The sequence below is a fragment of the Alligator mississippiensis genome, chromosome 14 (genome assembly GCF_030867095.1).
Source record: "Alligator mississippiensis isolate rAllMis1 chromosome 14, rAllMis1, whole genome shotgun sequence".
Taxonomy (NCBI): Eukaryota; Metazoa; Chordata; order Crocodylia; family Alligatoridae; genus Alligator; species Alligator mississippiensis.
Genome location: NC_081837.1, coordinates 37,399,423 through 37,423,081, shown reverse-complemented (window position 1 = coordinate 37,423,081; position 23,659 = coordinate 37,399,423). Strand labels below are relative to the sequence as shown.

The 23,659-nt window shown below is 49.4% G+C and overlaps 1 protein-coding gene across 4 annotated transcripts in view; it reads right to left on the bottom strand.

The window, feature by feature from the left end:
- Positions 1-13,915, bottom strand: part of GRM4 (glutamate metabotropic receptor 4) — a 226,497-nt gene extending 212,582 nt beyond the window's left edge. For 2 of the 4 annotated variants that reach the window (XM_019484893.2, XM_014598267.3), the window contains exon 1: positions 8,421-8,597. Coding sequence is in view for 1 of the 4 variants with exons in the window: in XM_014598267.3 (XP_014453753.1) it covers positions 8,421-8,423 (3 nt within the window). In the remaining 3 variants the exon portion in view is untranslated. The other 2 variants (XM_014598265.3, XM_059717124.1) reach the window with 2 other exon arrangements.
- Between the last annotated feature and the right edge of the window lie 9,744 nt (positions 13,916-23,659).

Here is a 23,659-nt window from a genome sequence, read left to right as displayed (position 1 = left end):
TGCAATCACATCTGAATGCAGGGGAGGCATCCCCTCACGCAGAGGCATGCACACAAGAATACAGACAGACAGGCCGGCATGTGCGTGCACACACATGCAGCACATCCAGACAATTACACACACACACAATATGCGATGCCACAGTCCCATTTGTGGCACCGCAAACCATGCACACCGTACATGCAGGCATTCGCCACCCTGCTGATTTGCAGCATGGTGTGTCTTTTTTGACACGGGGAGATCCTCGTGTCATAAAAACCCATGGCAGGAAAAAGTGGGGCAGTACACGCCATCCGAAACAAGAGCCTGGCTGGCCAGAGCCGCACACTCACATTGCTGCCGCTGGAGCCCCAGGAGGCCCACAGGACCCCAGGAAAGGCTGCTGGGACCAGCTTGGGTGCTGCCCCCAGCCGTCCCTACCCCACACAGGGCAACTTGTTGTGCGCCAGAGCATGTGTGCATAGGCATTCCCTGGAGACAAGTAGCATCAGTGCAACTATGTACTGCTACTACTTGCCCCCAGGGAAATGCATGTGTGCGCTCATCTGGACGCGCCCACAGAGTGCACCATCAGAGGCCTTCTGGAGCTGTACAAGCTCCCAAATTTCAACATAGAGGAGGTGCAAAGCCTCCCCGTTGTTTCCAGAGAGCTTAGGGGAATGAGAAGGGAAGGGAATTTTCTTCAGGATCTCTCTATGCTTCCACATCCGTATGTTACAGATTCATAGATGTTCGGTCGGACGGGACCTCATCAGATCATCGAGTCCGACCCCTTGCCCTGAGCAGGAAAGACTGCTGGGGTCAGATGACTTCTTCTCCCGCAGCAAAGAGCTGGGTGTCCCTACCTGCCCCCAGGAGTCTCAGCCACGGTGACGGACCTGCCATCTGGGATTGCCACTTAAATGACTCCAGCAATCTGCTGGTCAAGCCTTGCTCTCTGTAGACTCTACCACAGCCCACACGATCTCAATAGCAGGAGAACCAGCCTAAGCATTTTCCTTTGGTTTGTTTTCACCCCTTCCCACGCTATGTTAGAGGAGGAAGGAATCAAGTGTGGGTCTCACTGCACCTTTGTAACAGGATGAGCCACTCTCTGAACTAACTGCAGTCTGAAGCAACAACTTTCTTCTCCTCAGCAACACTTCCACCTAATGGCAAAACTGCCCAAAAGCAAAGCAGAGCCGGCTACCCCACCCCGCTGTGAAAAGCAACTTCAAGGAGCATCCGTTACACACAGGTGCAGCCAGACCTTGGCACTTCACCCACACCCTTGTCTCAGACGCAGTCCCAGAAAGACCTGCCATCAAAGGATTAAGCTGAGGCCAGTAAAACTCAACACACTACTAGATCCGCTTGACTTCAGACCTCACGTCATCGTCAGACCGCACAAGACTCATCCCAGGAGACCCTGGCAGGAGTTGGAAGCGTTCGTGCCGACTCCAGATCAGGCCTTTCCTGGCACGTTATCAGCTGCAGAACCCGTCAGCAGCAAAGGAATTCGCTTAATTAAATAACACAGACAACTTTCTAATAAAACCTCACACATACAACCAGCGCACATTATAGGGACAGTGCTGACATTTTATCACATGCTTTATAACAGTTTGTTATTCACAGCATCATCTGTTCAGCATTTATTACCCACATCTTCCAGAACTTCGTATCCACATGTTATTAGAGAAGCAATGTAGCCGCGTCTAGCAATCATTTCAGAAAGATGAATAATACATTTATAATGGCCCCTTGCTTTGAAGTGCAACCAAACAGTGCAGGAGGAACAGATATTAAAAACACACACACAACAGCATTAATTGGTTTCTGGCACTCAGGCAAATACAAAGATCTCTTTTAATACAACGTGACTGAATACAGGGAAAATAGGCCTCACTACTCCACCCGGGGAACGCAAGACATCAATCCCACAGCAAGCCGGGAGCCGGGGGTTACTTGATTATAACAGCATTTAGACCCATTAATGCTCACATTAAACAACCATTACAGCAATTAACTTTACATCACATTGCACCTATTAACTCCCACATTGCTCCAGAGGGGTAGGTATGCACAAGATACATTTTGCACACGGGTAAACTGAGGCATGAGATGGAGTAGCATCAGCAAGAGAGCTGCAATTCAAATCAAGGAGTCCCTGATGCTTTGAGCTTTGTTCAGACCTTTCTCTTGTCCCCCTGGACAGTCATTTCCCCTCACAGCAGTAGGTCAAACAGCTCATTGCCTATACTGAGAACCCAGGTGTTTTGCAAACTGTCCTTCCACCTTCTATGAACCAGGGGAGTCAAATCAAACTGGTTCTAGCTCTAGTTTCTCCCTGTGTGCAAGTCCTAGTCTGAGCACCCTCAGGCATCCACAGGCCTGAAGCTTGGGAGCAAGATGAATTCATCAGCATGCATGCAATAAGTGTGTGTCAAACCACAGATGCAGTCACGACTCCCTCTAGCGCCTGGCCCCCAAAACAGCCTGCTACCTACACACAGCTGAAGGGATCACTACTGCAGTTCATGGACTCAAAGCTTGTATTTTGGGGATATTGCATCTCAGCCTATATGATTCATTCATTAAAAATGCATCCAAAGTTGATGGCTCCGGGGGGACCTGACTGGCTGCTGTGGAGGTATCAAAATAAATTGCTAATCTCCAACAAACTGAATCATTGGAAAGACTGGGGCAAAAAACACCCCACATCTCCCACCCTGCTACTTCCCGCTTTGAAGTTTACAGTCTGATCAAACAGTTTGCTGAAACGCTATTGAAATAAAACAACCAGTGTATGCAGCAATACGTATCAAAGTCATGTTCTGGGCCTCAATTCAGCACTCCATTTCAGCATGTGCTTAACGTTTAAGCTGAAATCATTTGGATTTAAAGACATGCTGAATGGCTTTGCTGAATAGCGATATTAGAGCTGCCTGGAAATTTGCCAACAAGAAAATGCCAATTTGTCAGAAGCAAAAACACTTTGCAGAAACACGTCAATTTCAATGAAAATTTATTTTAAAAGAAAAATTATTTCAAAAAGCATTTTGATAAAGACCTTTTCAGAACGAGCTCAGCTTCTTTTTTTAAACACTGCTTTCTGTTTCAAAGGTTTTATTTGACATAATACATATTATATATATATATATATTATTTTTACACACACATACACATGTATGTGTGTATATATATTATATATAAAAAGTTAAAAAACTCAGTGATGCTGTTTTGACTCTGGCCAAACAAAGAAACGGATGCAAAAGGAAAGATTTCTATGCCTACGCGAGTAGGCAGCTATTCAATCCAGCTTTGGATGCCAGGGATCCGATCCAGAGCTCTGGACCGGGTTCCTGCTTCGATCCAGCTGAAGCTTTGGAGCCACCTTGGAGACCCGGCCATAGGCTATAATGGGGAAATCAATGAAATATCTATAACTTTTTTGGTTTTGTCTGATCTGGATGAAACTTGCAGGGGTGGTAGCCTCTGCTGAGAGCATGAAGTGCGCCCAAGTTTCAAGAAGATCAGAGCAAAGATTCGGGGGAAACTGCACCCCAAATTCCTGAAAGCAAAACTCATGTCACGTGTGTGTTAAGCCACAGTGGGGTCAAAACTGCAGGGGTGGTGGCCCCTGGTGAGGGCACAAAGCCTGCCAAGTTTCAAGGAGATAAGTGCAGGGGTTTGGGGGAGCTGCACCTCAAGGTGCGGACAAGCAAAACTCGTGACATGGGTGCTTGTGCGACTGTGTCTGTCTTGGGGCACGAGGGGGGGGGCAGACTACTGCAGGCCTGGCTGCTAAGGTACTTTGTAACCAGTTACCAATTAGTCATGAGTCACTCAGGGAACAGCTCAATACACAATACCTAGCTACTACATAACGAGTTAACGAGCATGGATTAACAACTACAAAACCACAGACTAAGGAGAGGAAATAATCAATACAATCAACTGCCCCAGGACAGAGACAGTCAGTTGCACGAGCACCCATGTCACGAGTTTTGTCTGTCAGCAGCTAGGGGTGACGGGCCCCAGAACACCCCTGGACTGATCTCCTCGACAGCTGGCAGGCTTTGTGGCCACAGCAGGGGCCACCATCCCTGCAGCTGTCACCCCGCTGCACCTTAACACACACAGGGTCACCCATGTCACGAGTTTTGCCTGTAGGCAGCCAGAGGTGCAGGACCCCAGAAGCCAGACTCCCCTTGCACCCATCTCCTTGACAGCTGGCATGCTTCGTGGCCTCAGCAGGGGCCATCACCCCTGCAGTTTTCAGCCCGCTGCGCCTTAACGCACAGAGGGTCATCTATGTCACAAGTTTTGCTTGAGGTGCAGTTCCCCCCAAACCCCTGCAGCAATCTTCTTGAAACATGGCAGGCTTCATGCTCTCAGCAGAGGCTACCATCCCTGCACGTGTCATCCAAATCAGACAAAAAGCAACAAATTTATAGATATTTCATTGATTCCCCATTATACCCTATGGCCAGATCTCCGACGCCGCTCCAAACATTTTCCGAACAGCTTCAGAAAGCCTAACAAAGCCAGCGCTTCAATCCAGACATGCTACTTCCAACGCCGAAGCATCCAAAGCTTCTCTGGATCTGAAGCGTTGCACAGCCCTAATTTCTATCCTAGATTTCTTTGAGCTGGGCCATTTTGAAGTTTTCTGGGTTTTGCACAGTTTCATAAGAGAAGTAACTTAAAAAATTCCAGTGTTCCCTGCCATGCCCCATGAAACAGGGGAAAGCCCTCCTCACTTGGCTCTATTCAACAGGTCTTGCCCCTTGTGGCAAGGATTCATGGAAATAATGCTCTTGGCTTAATAGTACTTCACAGCCATCTCACCAGAAATCGGTATCTGCTAGACTACCCATTTTAGAGACAGGTAAACTGAGAACTGGTGGTTTCCTGGCATGCGATTTACAGTCAAACAGTAAATCTAGAGCCCATCTGGGAAGAGGAGCAAGGACCCAGAGTCTTGCACCATCCCATGATAATGGGATTGGTCTGAAACATTCATGTAATGATGATATCAAATGTGGCTTAAGGTCTGATCTGATGTTACAGCCAACCCTGTACAAGGCAATGTAATGGGCAGCTTTCAAAAGACATTTAGGGCTTGTCTAGAAAGAGAAGTGACAGCCAAATAGCTGGGGGGCAAAAGTGGAGCACAATGGCTATTCTATGCCACCTCTCAGCATGGAAACCCTTACATCATACTCCAAGTGCCTTTGGGCTGTTGATAGTTTTAATCCACTCCCAAAGTGGATCAGCTGCCAGAAGAGATTTAGGGCAGACTAAGAGAACCCGCATGAGGGTACTGTGCAAAGCTATTCAACAAGTATTCAGGGCTTTTCCTTTGTACAGAGAAGCCTTGGGATTCTAGGCATCCTTCTGCATATCTTCCACATGGGATTAGCCCCCTGTATAAGGCTAGTAAAATAAAACTCTTGTGGACATGTGCACATGCACACACACACTTCAGCTCCTAAAATACTGCCCTCAACTGGAAAAAATAAAGGATCAGCAGCAGCTTGGCTACTGGAGAAGTTTCTATACTTGAGCTGGTCTGGCACAGCCCAAGGAAGCAATGGGGACCTCACTACTGCCAATTTTTTCCCCCTTCTATCGGGACTCTCATCTTATGTCATGTTTGGTCCTAGAGCCCCCATCGCAGTCACACGACTACACCAAAAATCTCCGTTTTCTCTCCCACATAGTTTGTTGCCTCCACTGTCACGGAGAAAATGATATAAACTAAACTGGGATCCCTAGAAAATCTTGAATAAAAAAAGATGAAACAGAAACCTTAACCAAGCTGCATTTTTTAATAATCTCAGGGTTTTCTAACCCAACCTCATGTTTCTTTAATGCTTGGGAGCTGGGCTCTGCAGCACAGATGCTGTAATGATGATCAGCATCCTACAAACTTTGGTAGCACTGGCTATTGGAAGGCTTTCCTTGGAAGTCTGCTTGCATACTAGCTGCAGCCTATTCTTCCAACTTTAACCCTTTCATAGGAACGTAAGAGTATAAGACCTGCCTTTTACTGGCTCATACCATAGGTCCATTTTGCCCAGTCTCCTGTGTCACCCAGCGGCAGAGAGTGGATGCTCAAAGAAAGAGTGAACAGGAGATGGCCAGGTCTTTTCCACCATTCCTCTCTCCAGCATTTAAAATCTAACCAGCCACGCACACCCATGAATACAGCGTAACCAGCCATCCAGGCCCCTAGAATCACAGATTAAGCTGGCTGGAAAACAAATTCCTCTCTCATGAGAGAGAATGATTTTCATTTCTTTTCCCCTCAGCCTGTCCTAGGATCAGAAATTGAAAATCTTTAAATTTTTCACAAGCAAATCATCTAGAACAGGACTCGGTCAATCAGAATCTCCCATTCAGATTTGATGTTTTTCTTGTTTTAACCATTTCTATTTTAGAATGAATGATCCAAACCCAAAGAGCATTTTGAATCAAAAAGCAAATATATTTCCCCATGTCGGAAAAGTGTCAAAATCTTCCTTTCAGCAACTTCCAACCTTTATTTCCACCCCCACACATACACCATTTTTATGAGTCTGAGGATTCAAAATGAGCCCCTCTCACAAACCAATTTAGGTTTGAGTAACTGAAATACTCAGATAAAAATATTGCATTGGAAAAATCTCTCCTGGCTCTTTTCCTAGTGTTACATAGATTGAAAGCTCTCGAAGGCAAGGATCATATTTGCTAGCTGTCTGAACAGCGCCTATAACAATGAAGTACTGGTCCAGGACTAAGACACTCCTGTACCACAAAAAAAACCCAAATAGTCATAATAAAATTTAGAGCCCTGTGCCCCTTTTTGCCTTTGTATTGAACAGTCCCTCTTCCTGTTTCATTACTGGTCTTTAAAAATATGCTCTGACAAATTTAGCGATGTGAGAGAGGACTTTTTCTCTCCCTGGAGAGAGAATGCGTACATGGCTCCCAACCGGTGACGTGCAGTAGCATAAGGAGGCTATTTTGGGTAAGCGATTACTCTAGATTTTTGGTCCAAACAATAAAGGAACAAGAAAAGCTGAGACACCGCATTAAGTTTGAAATCTCTCCCATTGTGCACCCTTAGCACATTTTTTGCCAGTGCTCGGGAGAGCACATGGCCTAGTTCTGGAACTGCACACAAAAGGCTTGGCTCATTTTTTCAGACCCATCCTAGCTCTGCCTGGGGTGTTCAAGTGGGAAAGGAGTGGTGAATGCTGACTCCGTCAGGCCTGAGGTCAAAAAGAGGTGTTTAATAATAGGAAGGGGTCAGGCCCAGCTGGTACAACTCAGCACACATCTCCACAGAAGCCCTTTCAAGTTAATTTATTCCAGTTGATGTGGCCCACGATTCTTCCTGTCTCCCAGGCAAAACACACAGAGGTCCGCGTTAAAAGATAAACTGCATTGTAGCTCACTCACAAATGGGCCGAGGTGCCATGCTCAGCAGAGAGGACAAGCAGCTAGAGATGCTGGTCACACTGCTGCACTCACTTCTCAAGGGGACTCCAACACCCCAGCTATCGGTGTGCAATATTGCTTGCACATGCTGAGCCCTCCGACCCCAAGCCACAGTAGGGCTCAACTTTCAGCACCTGGTGGATGCACGCTCACAGCAACAGGACCTTGCACTGGAAGGGTTTAATGGACCACAGAGACTGCTCCATCACCCAAACTGAGCCTTCAGCCTCCAAGGCCATCAAGCAGGCACCACGCTGACTTCTAGAGCTGCCAACTGGTTGGGCTGCCGGTAGGAAACGTACCATCAAGGCATCAGCATCCCAAACAGCTCCAGACTTAACTCTCACTTTCAGGTGCCTGAGGCTTTACAAACAGGGTCAGTGAAGACAACCACCTCTGCCTCTAAGCTGAACACATACAGAAAGCCTGGTTTATCCTGGGGAAATCTTAACATATGCTCTAAGCTATCAGCAAGCAGCTGCTGCCTAAGACAACTGACAGGTTGAGGCTGAAGTGTTCCAGGCGCGGGGAAGACTCACCCTGATGCAGTCGTAATAGGAGAACAAAGACCCTCCTGCATATCCACCTGGGCACAGCTTTGCTCTCCTTCCCCAGCAAAACCCCTTCCATTTGAAAATGTAGACAGACAAGTCATTCGCCAAAGGACAAGCAGGCACCCTGTTATAGCTCAGGCACAAAGAAACAACGCATTGAAGCACAGTAGAGCAAAAGTCACCCCGCAAAGGACAACACAAGCAGACTCCTGCCCGGAGGCTACAGGCTCTTTGGGACATGGGATCTGCAGCACCTTGCACAAGGAAACCCTGTTTCTTGATGTGGTCTCAAGGTGCTACCCCACTGCACAGACCCAGGCATCATTTAAGACAGGACCTAAGTGATGCACAATCTCCACCCCAACCCTCTACATGGGAGTGGATTTGGCCACAAACCATATAGTGGGCGAGGTTTGCTTGCCCAATAAGTCAGCAAACAGACAAAAGCTGAGGGAAACCAATGCCTGTCTTCCCCTTCAAACTCCAGGTACAAAGTGGGAGAGAGATGACTCCTTCCTGAGTCCTGCCTTGTGCTAGGCAAGGAGCAGCACAGCAGTTTTGCATTCCTGCATACAGCTTTCAGGTGAAGGCTGATTGGGGTGGCTGCCTTATAAACATGGAGGGGGGGGAATCCATTGGCTCCCACCATTGTTTCTTTACATCGCTAACGAACCAAGGCTGAGGGATCAGAGGAGATTATGTTCAAACCCATGCTAATTAACCTTCACAGCTACAGAGGCCTGTGGGAGGGGGAGTGTTGCACTCGCAGGGAAGCACGTGCTCAGCAATTAGAACAATTCTCCACATCCCTGCTGATTACCCTGGCAGCTCAAGCAAGGACAGGCTGGTCTGTGCCCAGAGGAGGCTCTATGAGCACTGAAAAGAGGCCAAGCACCCAGTGATGCAGGCTGCAGAAGGGGGTCCAGCGGCCACCTCGCCTGCAGAGCAGAGGGAGCTTTCAACAGTGCTGGAGGGTGCAGCAGCCTGAAGGGCAAGTCCCCCACCTTGTGCTCCTGCCACCACAAGTTTTTGTGCGAGGGTGAGGAGCATTCAGGCTCTGTGCCTGTTCAGTCCTCACCTGAGGCTGCCAGACAGTGGGGCTGCCAGGGGGAGGCTTTCCCACAAGGCCTGGCACGGTGTGAACATGCACATGGGTGCACACACATCTATAGGCACTCAACCATCACAAGCCCATCACAGTTTCCAGTCACTCCTGGTCTGGATCAAAACCACCAACCTAAAGGTTAGACTCCGGGGACAATGATGCATCCCAGATTCCTGCGCCATTGGCTTCATTCGGGAGCATTTGCGCCACCCACCGCAAATCAGCATCTGCACCAAGGACACAGCAGCCACCCCTACAATCCCAGCCCTCTTCATAATCACAGTCACCCAATGGGACTCAGATAGCTCATGGGAGACACAAAAATGGGAGTGATTCCTGGGTCATTCAAAGGTGCACGGAGACCAAGGGTCCGGGGCCTTGTACTATGAGCTGCACAACCACGTAAGAAAAGAGATCTCCTGCCTCAGAGAGTTTGCAGCCAGACAAGTGCTGTTACCCCATGGAGCAGGGGGGAGCTGCAACACAAGGAGAGAAAGCAGTTCACCCAAGGTCATGCAAGAAACTGAGTTTTCAGAGAAATACAACCAGCTCACACCATTTAAAAACGTTGTTACATGCTTCTCCCTCCTCCAACAGCCATGCAGCTCTAGTAATCACATAAAGCCAGAAAGGGTTATTAAGCCCCAGGGGGGGCTCCTTCTAATGCCCCCATCACAGAACTGCTTCATCCACAGAGGATGCTGGCCACACTGATGCCATTAGCACTCATTTCTGGGGCTAAATATTGCCCAAATCCACTACAATCTCCGTGCAACACTGGCCAGAAGCAAGGGCCTGGAGTCCCTTCCTGTTTTAAACCAGCAATTGCATGGCCACACAGGTTACAAGAATCTTATGTGGGAGCTCATGTCCCCTGGCATACACTGCCACACGGCACCCACAGCAGAGCCCAGCACAAGCCAAAAGACAGCAGAGCTGCAGCTAAATCCAGAGGCAAACTCACTCACGCCACTGGAATTACATTAGGGATAAAACTGGTCCCCAAACCCTGTTTGACCCCCTGGCTAGGAAGAAATGTTGCATTTGGCACTGAACAAGTTGCACCTGTGTTTGTCCTGGAACAGAAAGAAGTCCTGGGGTCGGTGCATACACGTCACCCTTCCAAATCGGGTCCAGCAAGCGGCTGAACACACTGCCGCTTTTCTACCTGGCATTCAAGGATGTGATCCCAGGACAGCAGTTTGCATGCACTTCACAATGTCCCAGGACAGTCTGTTAACACTTCATAGCCTGTCAAAGCAGCAGCATAGCATAGCCATAGCAGCAGAGCCCCTTAGTGAAGAGGCAATAAGTGCCAGCACAAGGGGACTTTCTACCAGCATAGGTCACACTCCCTAACTCCCCGATGCAGAAGCCCTATGCCTTGTTGGCACAGTGGTGTCCATGCCAGGGGCTTTGCTGTCACAGTTGAGGGGCACAATCCTTTAAAACCTTTACCTCCGCTGACAAACTCTGTAGTGTAGACCTGGCCTCTACGGCCCCTTGTAGGTTAGGAGGTCTCAGCCAATACAAGGAGCTCCAGGCACTACTGAAACACTCAGAGATAAAGATGCACTTCATAAATGATCAGCAGGAGGAGGAATTATCCAAACCAAAGTGGAATCCGTTAGCACCGAAGCTCCACAGCCGTGTTCTTCCTCCATACATCTCCGCAGTCGTCGTCATCCTGCAGAGAGCAGGGTCTCCTTCTTTTTCGTCTTGCTCCAAGAAGCACCAGCCCGCCTTGTTTTCACTAATGTGCAATACCCCAGAAACGTGATAATGTCCTCAAACTCCAGCTCAGATTTCCAGAGAGAGAGCATGAAAGAACAGAGACATCATTAGGATTTACATTTTGATGTATGTAAAAAAAAAAAAGGGGGGGTGGAGGGGGTGTTCCACCCTCAGCAATCGGTTAAGAGCAGCAAATTATCTTTCTTTTATTTGGAGAGGTGGGGAGGGGGAAGCACTCATGGTAAAATTAACTGTGACAGCCAGACAGCACACGCTCCCTCTGCTCCTGACAGCACGATTAGAGGAAAATCTTTACATATTAGCAAAAGCTGCTGGAGCCCGGAAGGGACTAAATCCACTTTTATTCCCACATAGAGCCATCTCGGGTCAGAGAGGAAGGTTGGCTCAGTGGTTATGGCATTAGTCTGGGATTTTACAGACTTGGGTTTCATTCCTTCCTCTACCACAGATTCCCTTTTGTGACCCTAGGCAGGTTGCTCCAGGTTTGTCTTCACAGAAGTGTGATTTTAACTCGGGCTCATTCAAGTAAAGGAAGTGAAACCTGAGGCGAGGACAAAACAGCCTGTGGGCGCGACAGCAATGGGCAGGCTGCAGGATTGCCATGGTCAACCCAACCAGCTAATTCACGTCAAAGCTACAAATGGCTTTGTCCATGCCGAGTTTTCACCTCATATTACACAACTCATATGAAGAGCATTGTTTTCCCCTTCTCTCTCCATGTTTCATTTCCCCCTCTCTACACTGAGATAATAACACAGCCCTGCCTTACAGGTGGATCATGAGGTCGGACCTAAAGTGAACGAATAGATGGAACTGAGTCAACATGGCAGAAGGCGATCAGTGGCGTCTCTCTGGGTTCAGTACTCGGACCAGTGCCTTTCAATATGTTTATCAGTGGTTTGGATTCAGAGGTTAAAAAAGTGTACTGGCAAAGTTTGCAGATAACACCAAATAATGGGGGAGTGTGGTCCCACTCAAGGACAGGCTGGGGATAGCGGCTGACCTGGACGAGACTGCAAGATGGGCGGATCATAACCTGATGATGTTTAACACGGAGAAATGTAAAGTGCTCCATCTGGGGAGGAATAATCTGCAACACACTTACAGGCTCGGCCGTGCATCGCTTGCCAGCACCACAACTGAACGAGGCCTGGGGGTCGCGACAGACCGCAGAATGAACATCAGCCACCAACGCAATGCCATAGCTGGCACAGCGAACCAAACACTGGCGTGTATCTACCGACGCATCTCAAGCAAGACGAAGCACTGAACAGGTAAATTTGGGTGGAGCTGACATACACACGTGTCCGTGTTCTCTCTGCTGGCTTTGAAGTCGAGACAGCCTTTGAATCATCCCTGACCTCCCTGCTTCGAGGTGGAAGTAACTGGCTGGCCTGCAGTACAACAGAACAAGACCTCCATTGCACTTGGCGCTGGACAAGCCTAGAGTGTGACAAGCTAATCAGGTGATAGACACAAAAGAAATGATTTTTAGCGCAGGATCAAGGCACAGAGGGATGGAGCGACTAGTCCAAGGTCACACAGGGCCAGGAAATGAACCCCTGGTTGTTGAAGTCTCAATCCAGTGCTATCCCTAATGGCCTTACCTTTCCTCCAATCTATTCCCCATGCTCCTCAAAGGCACCAGCACCGAGACAGTCCAAATGCAGCACTCCCCTCCAGCCCATCAGAAATAATGGCTTGTGTTCTTTGCAGAACTTTTCCATAATTCATACCTTGGCCTCCCAAAAGAAAAGTCCTCCCAGGCATCAAATATTCATGCCCTAATACTTTGTAATGAAACAGCGTCTTCCTTGGAGCACGACCGAACATTCAAGGCCTGCATGGATTTTCCTTTGTTAAAGTAATTATGTTTCTTATTGATTCGGGGTTATGATGAGAAGGCTGCACTCTGGGAAGCAAAACAGAAAAGCTCCCTTCCCATCCCCTCCCTGCCTCTCTCTAACAGGCTGGAGAACAGAAAAAGCTGCTTGCCCCATATCCATCTAAGGTTTCGGGATGCTGGCTGCCCCCTGCACCTCCTCCCAGAGGCAGCACATGTCCTGAGGCATGACTCTCCACTACAGGAACAAAGATGGGCTACACTGGGAAGTTCCCGCCTCGGATAGTCTTCTGCAAATTGCCTGAAATGGCTCAGGAGCAGATGGGAGAGGTAGGAAGGATGTTGAAAAGTTTCCCTCTTTACGGGCTCCGTGTAGTATCTACGGCAGAACTAAGAGGGAGCCGTGATGAACAGTGCTCCCCTGCCACTGTCTCCACCAAGCAGAAGCAGGTGCCTTGAGCCCTGCAGTCTTCTTCCCAATGCGAGAAAGAGTCATAACGCTGAGTCTGGGAATATTAAGTGCAACTTCCTCCCCCCTTTCCCCCAAACTGATACACCAGTCCCAGAACAGAAGTGGGCAAACCACACAAAGTACCTCCTTCCTCAAAGGACATCTGCTCAATACCAATGGGTGGTTGTAGAGGAAACCCTGGGCCAGCCATCATGGGAGAAACCCAACTGGAAGTCCCCTTCCCCTACTCAAAAAACGCTGTAGTCTAACACTTAGCCGGGCAAGAGAGAAGCTGCTAGACAATGGACCCTGCTCCTGGGATCTCTCCATGGCCTCCCTCTCACGAGACAGAGAGGCTGGCCCTATAGCAGGATCAGAGGGGTTAGTACTGGAAGCGAAGTCCCCTGCCCAGAAATACGATGGAGAGGAAAGAACATCCCATTGATGCAGCTTCTACAAACACAATCCCAGCAATTTCTGGGTCAGAAACCTTTTAAGAACGATCACGTTTGCTGGGAAACATCGATTCATCAAAAAGAAAATGTTCCGCAGAACCTACCTGTTTCAACAAGTTGCAGCAAAACCTCAGCAGGGTCTCAGAAACCTGCCTGCTACTGGGATGGGTCACTGGGGACGGTCTCAGGGCTGGTACTCCAAGACTTCGGTCTCCCAGTGTTTCTAGGGCTCCTTGTTCCAGCATGCCGGGGTCCTGGTAGACCAAGGGGAAGACACCAGCTTGTTCTGTTGGTGGAGGAAATTTTAAAAAAATAATTTTTTTAATGCAGAAACACTTTTTAATTTTCCTCCATTATTTTTTGCAGCAAGTTTCTTTCCCTTTTTTTTTTTCTCTTTCTTTGTTTAAGGAAATTCTGACACCTGTTTTTTTTTTGACAATTCAGAATCAGAATCAGGTTCTCTCAAAACATTGGCATTTCCCAGCATCAGTCAGGTTCATTCCCAACTCCTCTAGCTGTGAAGGGACTGGAAGAGGCTCTGTACTGGGCAGGGAGAGCAAGGGAGGTAGGAGGCATCTTGGTACGTTCTTCACTTCAGGGCCCTCAAACCAGCAGCCAACCCCAGGCCCATCAGGTCTCTCATAACACCAAGAGCTTGGCCAAGCTACTGGTATGATGTGATTCGTAGTGTGGGCTGGGCAATTTGTATTGCCACCTGGATTATGAGTTTGCAGGACACGCACAAAGCACGGTGCCAAGCAAATGCGAAAGCTTCCACTTGTACCCAGCAAAAGCTGGGCTCCTCCAGTTAAACACAGCACTCCAGAAGCCATGCCATTAAGAAATGCACTGAATAATACCACAGGACTTGGGATAAGTCCACAAGACCAGACAACCTTGGAAAGGGCAGCACAGCCTCCGAGTGCCACAGGTTATAGACGGTTCCTACATGCCTTCTGGGAACACAACCCCTCCAGAGCCAGGCACTGGGAAGCCTCCTTCCCTCCAAGAGAGGAAACAAAACGGCACCCTTCGGCACTCGGACCAGGTCCCTCAGAGCAGCTTGTATCATCCCTGCCATCCTGGCACCAGGAAGGTTAAACTCAGAACAAGACAAGGAGAAGTAGAAACGTCTGCGAGGATAAATAAGCTGCTGCTTTCTTTTTGCCACATACTTTGTGCAAAGTTCAAGCCATCCATCTCCCTCCCGTAAGCAGCCCAGCTCCCCGTGGCCCCATCCCTCTCTCTCATCCTGGCTCTCTAGCAGGCCGGGGTTTGTGCTGAATGGCATGCTAGCGCCGAGGTAGCTGGGGATGGGCAGGATCAGCCCCTCTCCGCTCCCTTGGGATGAAACCACCTGAACACCAGGTGAACACTGAACAGGAGGGTGGTTACAGCTCAGGCAGCAAGGATACAGGCTGCTCCTGCTCGGAGGGTCAGATCTCACGAGGACAGTGGGTCTGCCTGTCCCCACATCAGTGGAAAAAGGGACGAGGAAGAGCTAGAGACTTCTCAGTGCCATGCCATATTTAGGGATCTTGGGGGCCAGGAGAAACTGCTGAACACTCTCCTACTCCCAGTACTTCCCTGCAGCTCTGGGCAGACCCTCAGCACTCTGCTGCAGCCCCCCTCTCTCCTCGCCGCCAGTCAGAAGCCCACCAAGAGGCAATTTGACTTACCTCCCAGCCCATCACAGCACCCACATTCATCTAGATGCAAAGACAAGAGCCTACCTCCCACCCCTCTGGGCTCTGAAGCCAAGCTGACTCCGTACCCTCAGGTGCAGGGATCCTGCCTTCTGCATCCACCCCACTTTCACAGCAGCTTGCCCCTCTATAGTCAGCCTTCCCTGCCCTGTCCAATAATCCCTGCTTTTGCCTGAAGAGAGAGGTCGGTGGAGACACAAGCTTGGATGGAGCTTTCCAAAGATCGCAGTTCCCTTGTAAAAACACCTGACTACGTGTCCATGTTGTCAGACAGGAGCAGCATGTTGGGGACAAAACTTTCCAAGCCTCTGGTCCAGGTGTGGGTACTGAATAGCTGGCCACCTGCACCTTGGCTTCTGAGGGGAGCAATTAGTGGATCTCCTCTCTATTTCTTCAGAGGATAGACCAGACAGATGCAAGGATGTGAGGAATCAGCTGCAGCCCATTCCCTTCCCCTCCCCGCTAGTACTGAGCAAGCCACAGAAGGAAGCACCTTCAAAAGAGGATCAAGGTTGCAAAGTCAGGACTTCCAGAGCTACGAAAAGCCAGCATTCAGGTGGTGGGTGCCAACCCAGTACAACCCCATCTACTCGAAAATTAAATCAGAGCCTCATTAACGACATGCTTGCGCGTTGTTTATTTTCCACAGGATGCCTGCCTCATCCAGAGCGCAGGATAGACATCGATCAGTTAGCAAGCAGCTCGTTAATACACTGTTTTATTTGCAATGTGCCGAACTCGGCCCTGGGCTTTGTTTGCTGAATGGGACCCAAACCCCGTTGTGAAGACAGACTTATTCATTTCCCCACAGGTTTCTCTGTGGGGCTCTTCCGAGAGCTTCCCAAATATTAATTTATCTGGGACACACAGAGGTGAGTCTGTCCCCACTCTAGTGACAGGCACCAGGGCACAGGGAGGTGGAGGCTAGGAGTGCCCACAGATTTGGGCTGCCCTTTTGGGATCCCTGTACTTTCCCCAGTATAAAACACTTGAACCATTCACAGCACAGTTTCTGTTGGCTTTCAGAAGCACCTGCAAGGCTCAGCTCTTCTAAAAATCTGCCCCCAGGTTCTCATGTCAGCGCCCAGGAAAGAGGATCGCCGTCGGTGCCTGCATGGGGAAAGCTGCCTTAAACAACTGGGCCAGGATCATGCAGGACCCCATGACACAGGCAGCAATAGGATCTAGCTGGCCAAGGAAGCATTCAACTCCTAGCAAGGAGACCATCCTTTGTGATCCTGCCATCCTATACATCTTTTCCCCTGACCCAATATTCTTCCCCCCACACCCCAGCACTGGCCCCTCACCTACCCAGCCCCAGTCCCCACAGCTCAGGCTTCTCATTTTGGTCCAAGACTCCTTGCCCAAGCAGTTTTCCCTCCCAGCACCCAATTCAATCCCTTTCTGCCCATCCCCAGCAAGTCCCAGTCATACCCTCATCCTCATTTCCAGCCCCTGGCTCTCAGACCTAGTCCATCACCCTCCCCAGACCCCTCTTCCAGTCTCAGGTTCCCTCCATCCTCCCTGCCCTGGAGCTTTGTCTCACTTTACTCACCCATCTAGTCCCAGGTTTCCAAGGGCATCCATCTGCACTGTCTTCCCTCCTTCTCCACTGGCTCCCCCTTTCCCCTTCCGCCTTCTTCCTCCCCAGCTTCCAGCCTCCCCCAACCTTAGCTCCTTCCCCTTCACAGTCCCACTACTGTGTCCCAATGCCCTTACAAAACCTCTGTCCAGTTCAAATGGCCTCTGCACTCACATTTCATAGAAAATGGGAAGGGAAGAAAGGGTCCACCAAGGCCTTATGTCCCACCAGATCCTTCTGATCAGGGGAGCCACCAACATTTCTTAACCCCCTGCTCTCCACATGCTGCACCTGATTTGTACAATGGGAATAGCAATCTCCACTTCTTCCATCCTTTGCCTGTCTCATCTGTAAATTCTTTGCAACAGGGACCATCTCTTATAAGAGGTCTGTACTGCACCTGGCACACTACCCAGTCTCAGCTCCAGTATGTTGGGGCTGCTATATTACAAATAACCATGGAGGCTCAGGGCAAGACTAGCTTTCAGTGAGACTAGAGTTTACCTGTGGGTGTCTTAAACAAATAGCTATTAACATGAGATCAGCTTTCTTAAAACTGTGTTTCCTTCTCCTCGCACTCTTAGGTTTGTACTGTGCGGAGGAGGGAGGAGATCAACCTGGGGCTGTGAATCCCACTCCACTGTGCAACAACATGCCCCCATTGCCAAAGAGTGTGCGCACCCAGAACCGGGCTCCTCAGTCACCTGAGGGCCCATCAAGCCTGACAGACACCTTCCTTGACTTCAAGGGACCACCGACAAAAAGTGCTGGGAATAGGATGAGTGTGCAAGACTGCACTTTAGGAAGCCCATTTCCTCTTAGGTAAAGAATGGAGAACCACCCTTCTTTGCTCTTCCCCAATTTAACCACCATTCACACAAAGCAGGAAGGCTGAGCAGACAATCCCAGTTCAAAGTGATTTAAGACTTTAAGCAAAAAGTTGGTCTCTTTTTGAAGCGCACAGAGGAAGACTAAGGAAAGCACAAGCCCCTCATTGAATGCAGAAGGCAATTTAGTTATGGAAGATGCAGAGAAGGCTGAAGCATTGAATACCCTCCTTGCTTCATGAATTAAGTCAGCTATCACATGAGTGCGGTTGGCAGCAAAGCTGGCGAAGGAGACAAGCAGCCTAGAGTAGTGGAAGAACAGGGTAGGAGTTACTTAGCAAACCTGCATGCTTTCAAGTCAACTGAACTGGATGGGATACACACTAGGCTACTGAAGGAATTGGCTGAGGTAATTCCAGAGACATTAGCTACCAACTTTGATAATTTATGGAGGTTGGGTAAGGACCCAGATGACTGGATAGGGACAAATATAGTGCCCATCTGTAAGAAAGGGAAGAGGAGGATCCAGGGAATTACAAACCAAGTCAGTCTGGCCTTGATACTTGGAAAGATCATGGAGCATGTCCTCAAGGACTCCATTTCTAATTACCAAAGAAAACAAGGTGATCAGGAACAGCCAGCATAGATTCACCAAAAGCAAGTCATGCCTAACCAACCTGATTTCCTTCTATGACAAGGAGCCAGGCTGTGGACTAGGGGGGAGAAGCTGGACTAAATGTGACCTTTTGAGTCCTACTTCTCTATGATTTTATAAGACTATGCATGTGCCTAAGCTAAAGCCTTTGCTAAGTGGGGCCCGGTATGGCTATGACAGTACTAGTATAAAACATGGCAGTAGCTTCCCAGGTCTCAGAGGTGGGGAAAAGAAGAAGAGCCCATAAAAATAAGGCATAACCCAATGTGCATTCCTGCCGGGCAGCTCCAAAGCTGCATTGCAAACATACATCCGTTATTCATTGCGCTGCGCTGCTTTAATAGTTAAACATATTTTCAATTAATCATTAATTAAAAATATTGTATTTAAAAAAAAAAACAAAACAATGGCTTCCCTGAAGCAATATCTTCCACCCTGCTGGAGTCCCTGACTGGCATCTGTAAGGAAATGCCAGCAAGTAAGAGTAACAGAGTGTAGGGAGAGACCCAAGACAGAGATGGCATAGACCAGTGAACAGGGTACTGCCCTGGGACTCTGCCACATCCCTGCTGGGCAACATTGGGTAAATCACTGCAGCTCTCCATGCCTCAGTTGCCCCTCCCTATCTTGATGGCTGCTCATTTAAAGTGCTGGCTGTCAAGAGGTGTGGAGACCTGGGAAGAAGGAGTACAGGTTCCAGGAAGAAAGAGCTCAGTGGATGCATGAAGGAGTCAGCCTGTGTACCTCCATAAGTAATTACCTTGGTAAGTCTGGCCAGGCAGTTGGATTCTCTCATGCTATTACCATACACATAGCACTTGAAATGAAGGGCTCATTGGAGCAAAGACTCCCTCTTACTCCAGGTGTGGACATCACCCTGGCATCACCTGCGGGGTGGGGGGGCGGCACAGGCATGACTGTGACAGCCTTCATCTTGGCCAATGCACCAGGGATTGAAGCAGGGACCTCCAGAGCTAGTAGCATGAGGTGCTAGAGGCTCCCTGGCTGGGGTTGTAAATGCAAGCCCCTCCTCTGCAATCAGGTCCCAAGCGGACATATTACCCTCACCAGTGGATGCCAAAACTATGACAAGTCCAAGCACCTGGAAGATGCACCCATGACCCCGACAACTTCTCAGAAGACCTCAAGAGGACATACTGACTCCCACTTTTCTGCTCCTGATTAAAGGGCTGTTTTGTAAGCCCATGAGGCTGCTGAGTCTGTCTTTCCTTTCTTTCTGCCAAACCCAGTCCAGAGTCCAATCCTATTCCTGAATTGCACAAGGGGCTGGATACAGTTATGCCCATTAGCAACCAAATCAAGAACAACAGGAGTAATCTTTTATAAGACTGGGGGGGGAAAGGAAGAACTGTCTGCATGACCCCCAAATACAGAGCTGCATGGTCAGCCGGGTTCACCAGCTCCAGAGATTTTGGACGTTGCTCCATGTGTCTATCAGCAGCACCCAATGGTCTCCCAGCTATAGCAAATCCACAGCCCAGTTTGGGATACCCTGATGCTACAGCAACTACTTCAGAGCAGCGAGCTTGAGCCACTCACAATATTGGGTGCATCCAGAGTTGGGTTTCCAGTCCAGGCTCACAGAAAGACGAGAGCCATTTGGCCGATACAGCTCTGCGTCCTGCTGCCCCAGAGGATCCCTGCCCCACTTTGGGGCATTTGGATCTAGGAGCAGATTGGAGGGGCCAGAACAGGGCACCCTAGAAGCAGCAGCAGGAAATGCAGCACACAGAGAAATAAAAGTGCGGCGCTGGCTGCAACCCACCTTGCTCACAGCAACGAGTCGGCCAGGTGCCAGGCACAGCAGCCTCAAGCCCTCCTCTCTCGGCGTCCTTGCTGTCACCAAGGCCCACACCCCACCATAACCATCTCCATCTCCTCCTTGCCATCTCCCCTACCTGTTTCTACAAGAAGCCAGCTGGCTGGATGCCAACGGGGGTGTCTCCTGAGGAAGCTTCTACTTTCTGTCCAGACCTGGTCAGGAGCCTGCGCTCCAGATACCAAACACCTCCCAAAACAGCAGTGGACACTTGGATGGCATCCACCCAGAGCAATGGCCAGGCCAGGGCTGAGCCACAACCTTGCACTGCTCTGGAAAAGCAGGGTCTGGAGCTGGGGAAGGGACTGTGGGCTGGTCCCACACTGCCCTGACAAGGGCTCAGTGGGAGGGGAACATTGATTTGTGCAAGAAGGAGACAAGACCACATGGGTTTGCTACAGTGAGGGGGCTACTGTAAGTCTCTGCAGGTAGAGGGGAACCCATTTACCCCACAAAGCATTGGGCCTCCAAGATGCCCCCAGACTGCACTGGCAGCTGCCCCTACTCCCCTTAACCAAAAGTGACATGCAGCCCCCACCCCAACCCATCAGCTCCCTGAGACCCTGGGGCCTTCCTGCACCCCATGCCTTTTGGGAAGAGGCCTGAGCAGATGATGCTTTCAGGAGAGCAGAGTGGCTGTGACAGCAAGGCAGGGGAAGGCAGGGACAAGAAGGGACACCGGCACAGGGAACAGCTACCTCTGCCCACTCTGTCCCTGCACGCAGGCTCCGGCTGTAGCTGCAGCCCTGGGGCTTTCATTTCAACGTAACAGCAAATTGGTTTCACGCCATCGGCTTTCAGTAGCAGACAATTCCTCTGTATTGACGAGTCGCAAGAGAGTCAGGAGTTGCCAAGGGGGCTGCTGGAAGAGGTGTGATCTAAGCCAGCGTTTCTCAACCCATGGGCCGTGACCCAAAAGTGGGTCACAAGAATATATGAAAGGGTCATGGACAAACTGTAAAAATGGATCAAGAACCTTTAAAAATGGATTATCTTTTAAAGGAGAAAACCATGGGAAACTGTGGCTTTTCCCTTGCAGGCTGGCACAGCTCCATCCTGCAAGGGGCTGCCCCCCATGCCCCACACACCAGCCCCTTGCCCCACACACTGGGGGGAGGTGGGTTGGGAGTGAGGGGCACTAGCCATCAATGTTTATAGGTGGGTCCTGGTACAAAAAAGGTTGAGAACCACTGATCTAGGTGGCCTGAGAGGTAGGTGGGAAAAACTCACCATTACTTTTCTGAAGGGATCAGCTGGGAAAGAGCTAACTGCCCCTCCTTCAAATCAGGAACAGTTATCACTAGGTTTCAGAGTCACCATTCCCAACCTGAGATGAAAAGAAAGGCTTTGTGCTTCTCAGAGCTGCAGGTGCCAGTCCCAGACCTGGTGGATGTAAATGAGGAGTAACACCAAGTCACAGCCACCGTGACGGCTTGACCTTGATGTGGAAGGGGTAGAAACCTGGCCAGGGAGACAACACAGCATCAGCTCAGTCACCTCCTGTTTCCAAAGTGAGCTCAGGATGAAGACACTTGGCACTGGCATCCAAAGCAGATGACATACCAGCTCTCAGAGGCAGCTAGCTAGCCACTTGGTGCACCATCACAGCACCCAGCGATCGGTAGTAGGGGAGGCAGTAATAAATGGTTTAAATTGAGCAGCCCACTACCCTGGTAGGATCAGAGGAGAGCTGTAGACACCATAGCCTGGTATAACTTGCTCCTGGTGTTCCAGAGATATAGGCTGTAGCCATGTTGGTCTAAGGACATCGGCAGACAAGGTTCTTTGGGTAAATCCAATATCTTTTATTAAACCAACTCAAACAATTGGAAAAATTCTTCTTTGCAAGCTTTCCTGGTGTTTCTGCATTTATACCAGCACAAAGAAAGATAACACAAGCCCATATCATGTCTGCAGTCCTAATGAGGAGGGCTAGACCCACACAGGTCTTGTACCCAAAAGCTTGTCTAAGATCTCTCAAACTGGTCCAGTCCAGTAAAAGATATCACCCCAAAATCCTTGCCTCTTTTCTGGACCAACTTGGCTGCAAGCTCCTTCCAAAACTATTGCATCATTATAAGGCACCTTTGTGTCCACGAACCTGCTTTCAGCACAGGGGTTGTACCAATTTACCTGTTAAAATAGAACGCCACACCACTCACCAACAAAGTTACAATTGTGCAAGCTCTACATTTTAGGTTAGGCATAAAAACACAATCAGTTCTGGAGCACAATGCTGCTCAGCGGATGCTGGCACCAGGAACCCCCACCCTGGGCACTGCTAAAAGCCAACTGAGAGCCAGGAAAGCTTCCAAAGAGGGGAGCTGCTTCCCAAAATGGGCGGGTACAGAGAATAAAAACTACCCCTGACTTTGCTCTCAGAGGGTTACACCGTCTCTCTCGGGGAATAAAAACAAACCCTCGCATTGAACAGAGCCGAGTTAAAATGACAGCGTGAGCTTAATTGCTCCTGTCTTGTTTGGAGCAAGACGAACTATAATAAAACATGGCCCAGATTTCACGGTTCTTCACACCATAAGCCAATTAAAAAAACTGCCTCTGACAAAAGGTCTGCTTTAATTAGCCAGGCCTCGCCTTGAACTTGGAGGAGCATGTGTGTGTACATGTGTATGTGAGAGAGAAAGAGGAGAGAGAGATCACCAGTCGACACCTTCTCTTATGGGAGCATGCATCTCGTGTACAATTCAGGAGGACAAAAGCCTGCTTTATTGGGCTCAATATCAATGCTAGCAATGGCAAAAGCTGCAAAAAAAACTCCAAAAACCCTGCTGGAAAGAAATCCCTGTGTGTGCACAGTGGAATAAGGAGGATGAGTCAGTTGTAATGCACACCTAAGAGACTCCTTGCTGAGCCCCGGCGGCCAAGGACCAGGCAAGGGGGAGAGATCCGTGCGTGACCACATGAGGAGGTGGAGGCGTGAAGTCAGACAAAGAGCTGCTGGAGACAGGTAAGGAACAGCATGATGGATTGGTTTTCACCCAGCAATGAAAAATGATCTGGAGAAATCTATACACAGTGTGATCCAGGATAAAAAGGCAGCCTCGGCTGAGGTTGCAAGTGGTTTCAAATGGCTCCAGCATCACCAGGGCCAGGGCTTCAGAGACTTGCTGAGAAGTCAAAAACAAGAGAGAGAGAGAGAGGCCCCATGGCGAAGGATCCAGATTTCAAAGCACTGTCAATCCAGGAGTCAACTCCATGCACCAGCCAGCGATCATCGTCAAGCTGCAGAGCCAAACCCAGACAGCCAGGGTGAGCTCATGGCTAAGACGGGAACCCAGGAGAGCCGAGTCACTGCTCTGCTTCCTCCGAGTCTTTGCCCAAGTCACTCCATCTCTGCGCCTCACTTTTCCCATCTCTAAGATGGGGGTAACACCGATGTTTCCATTATCTGCCTA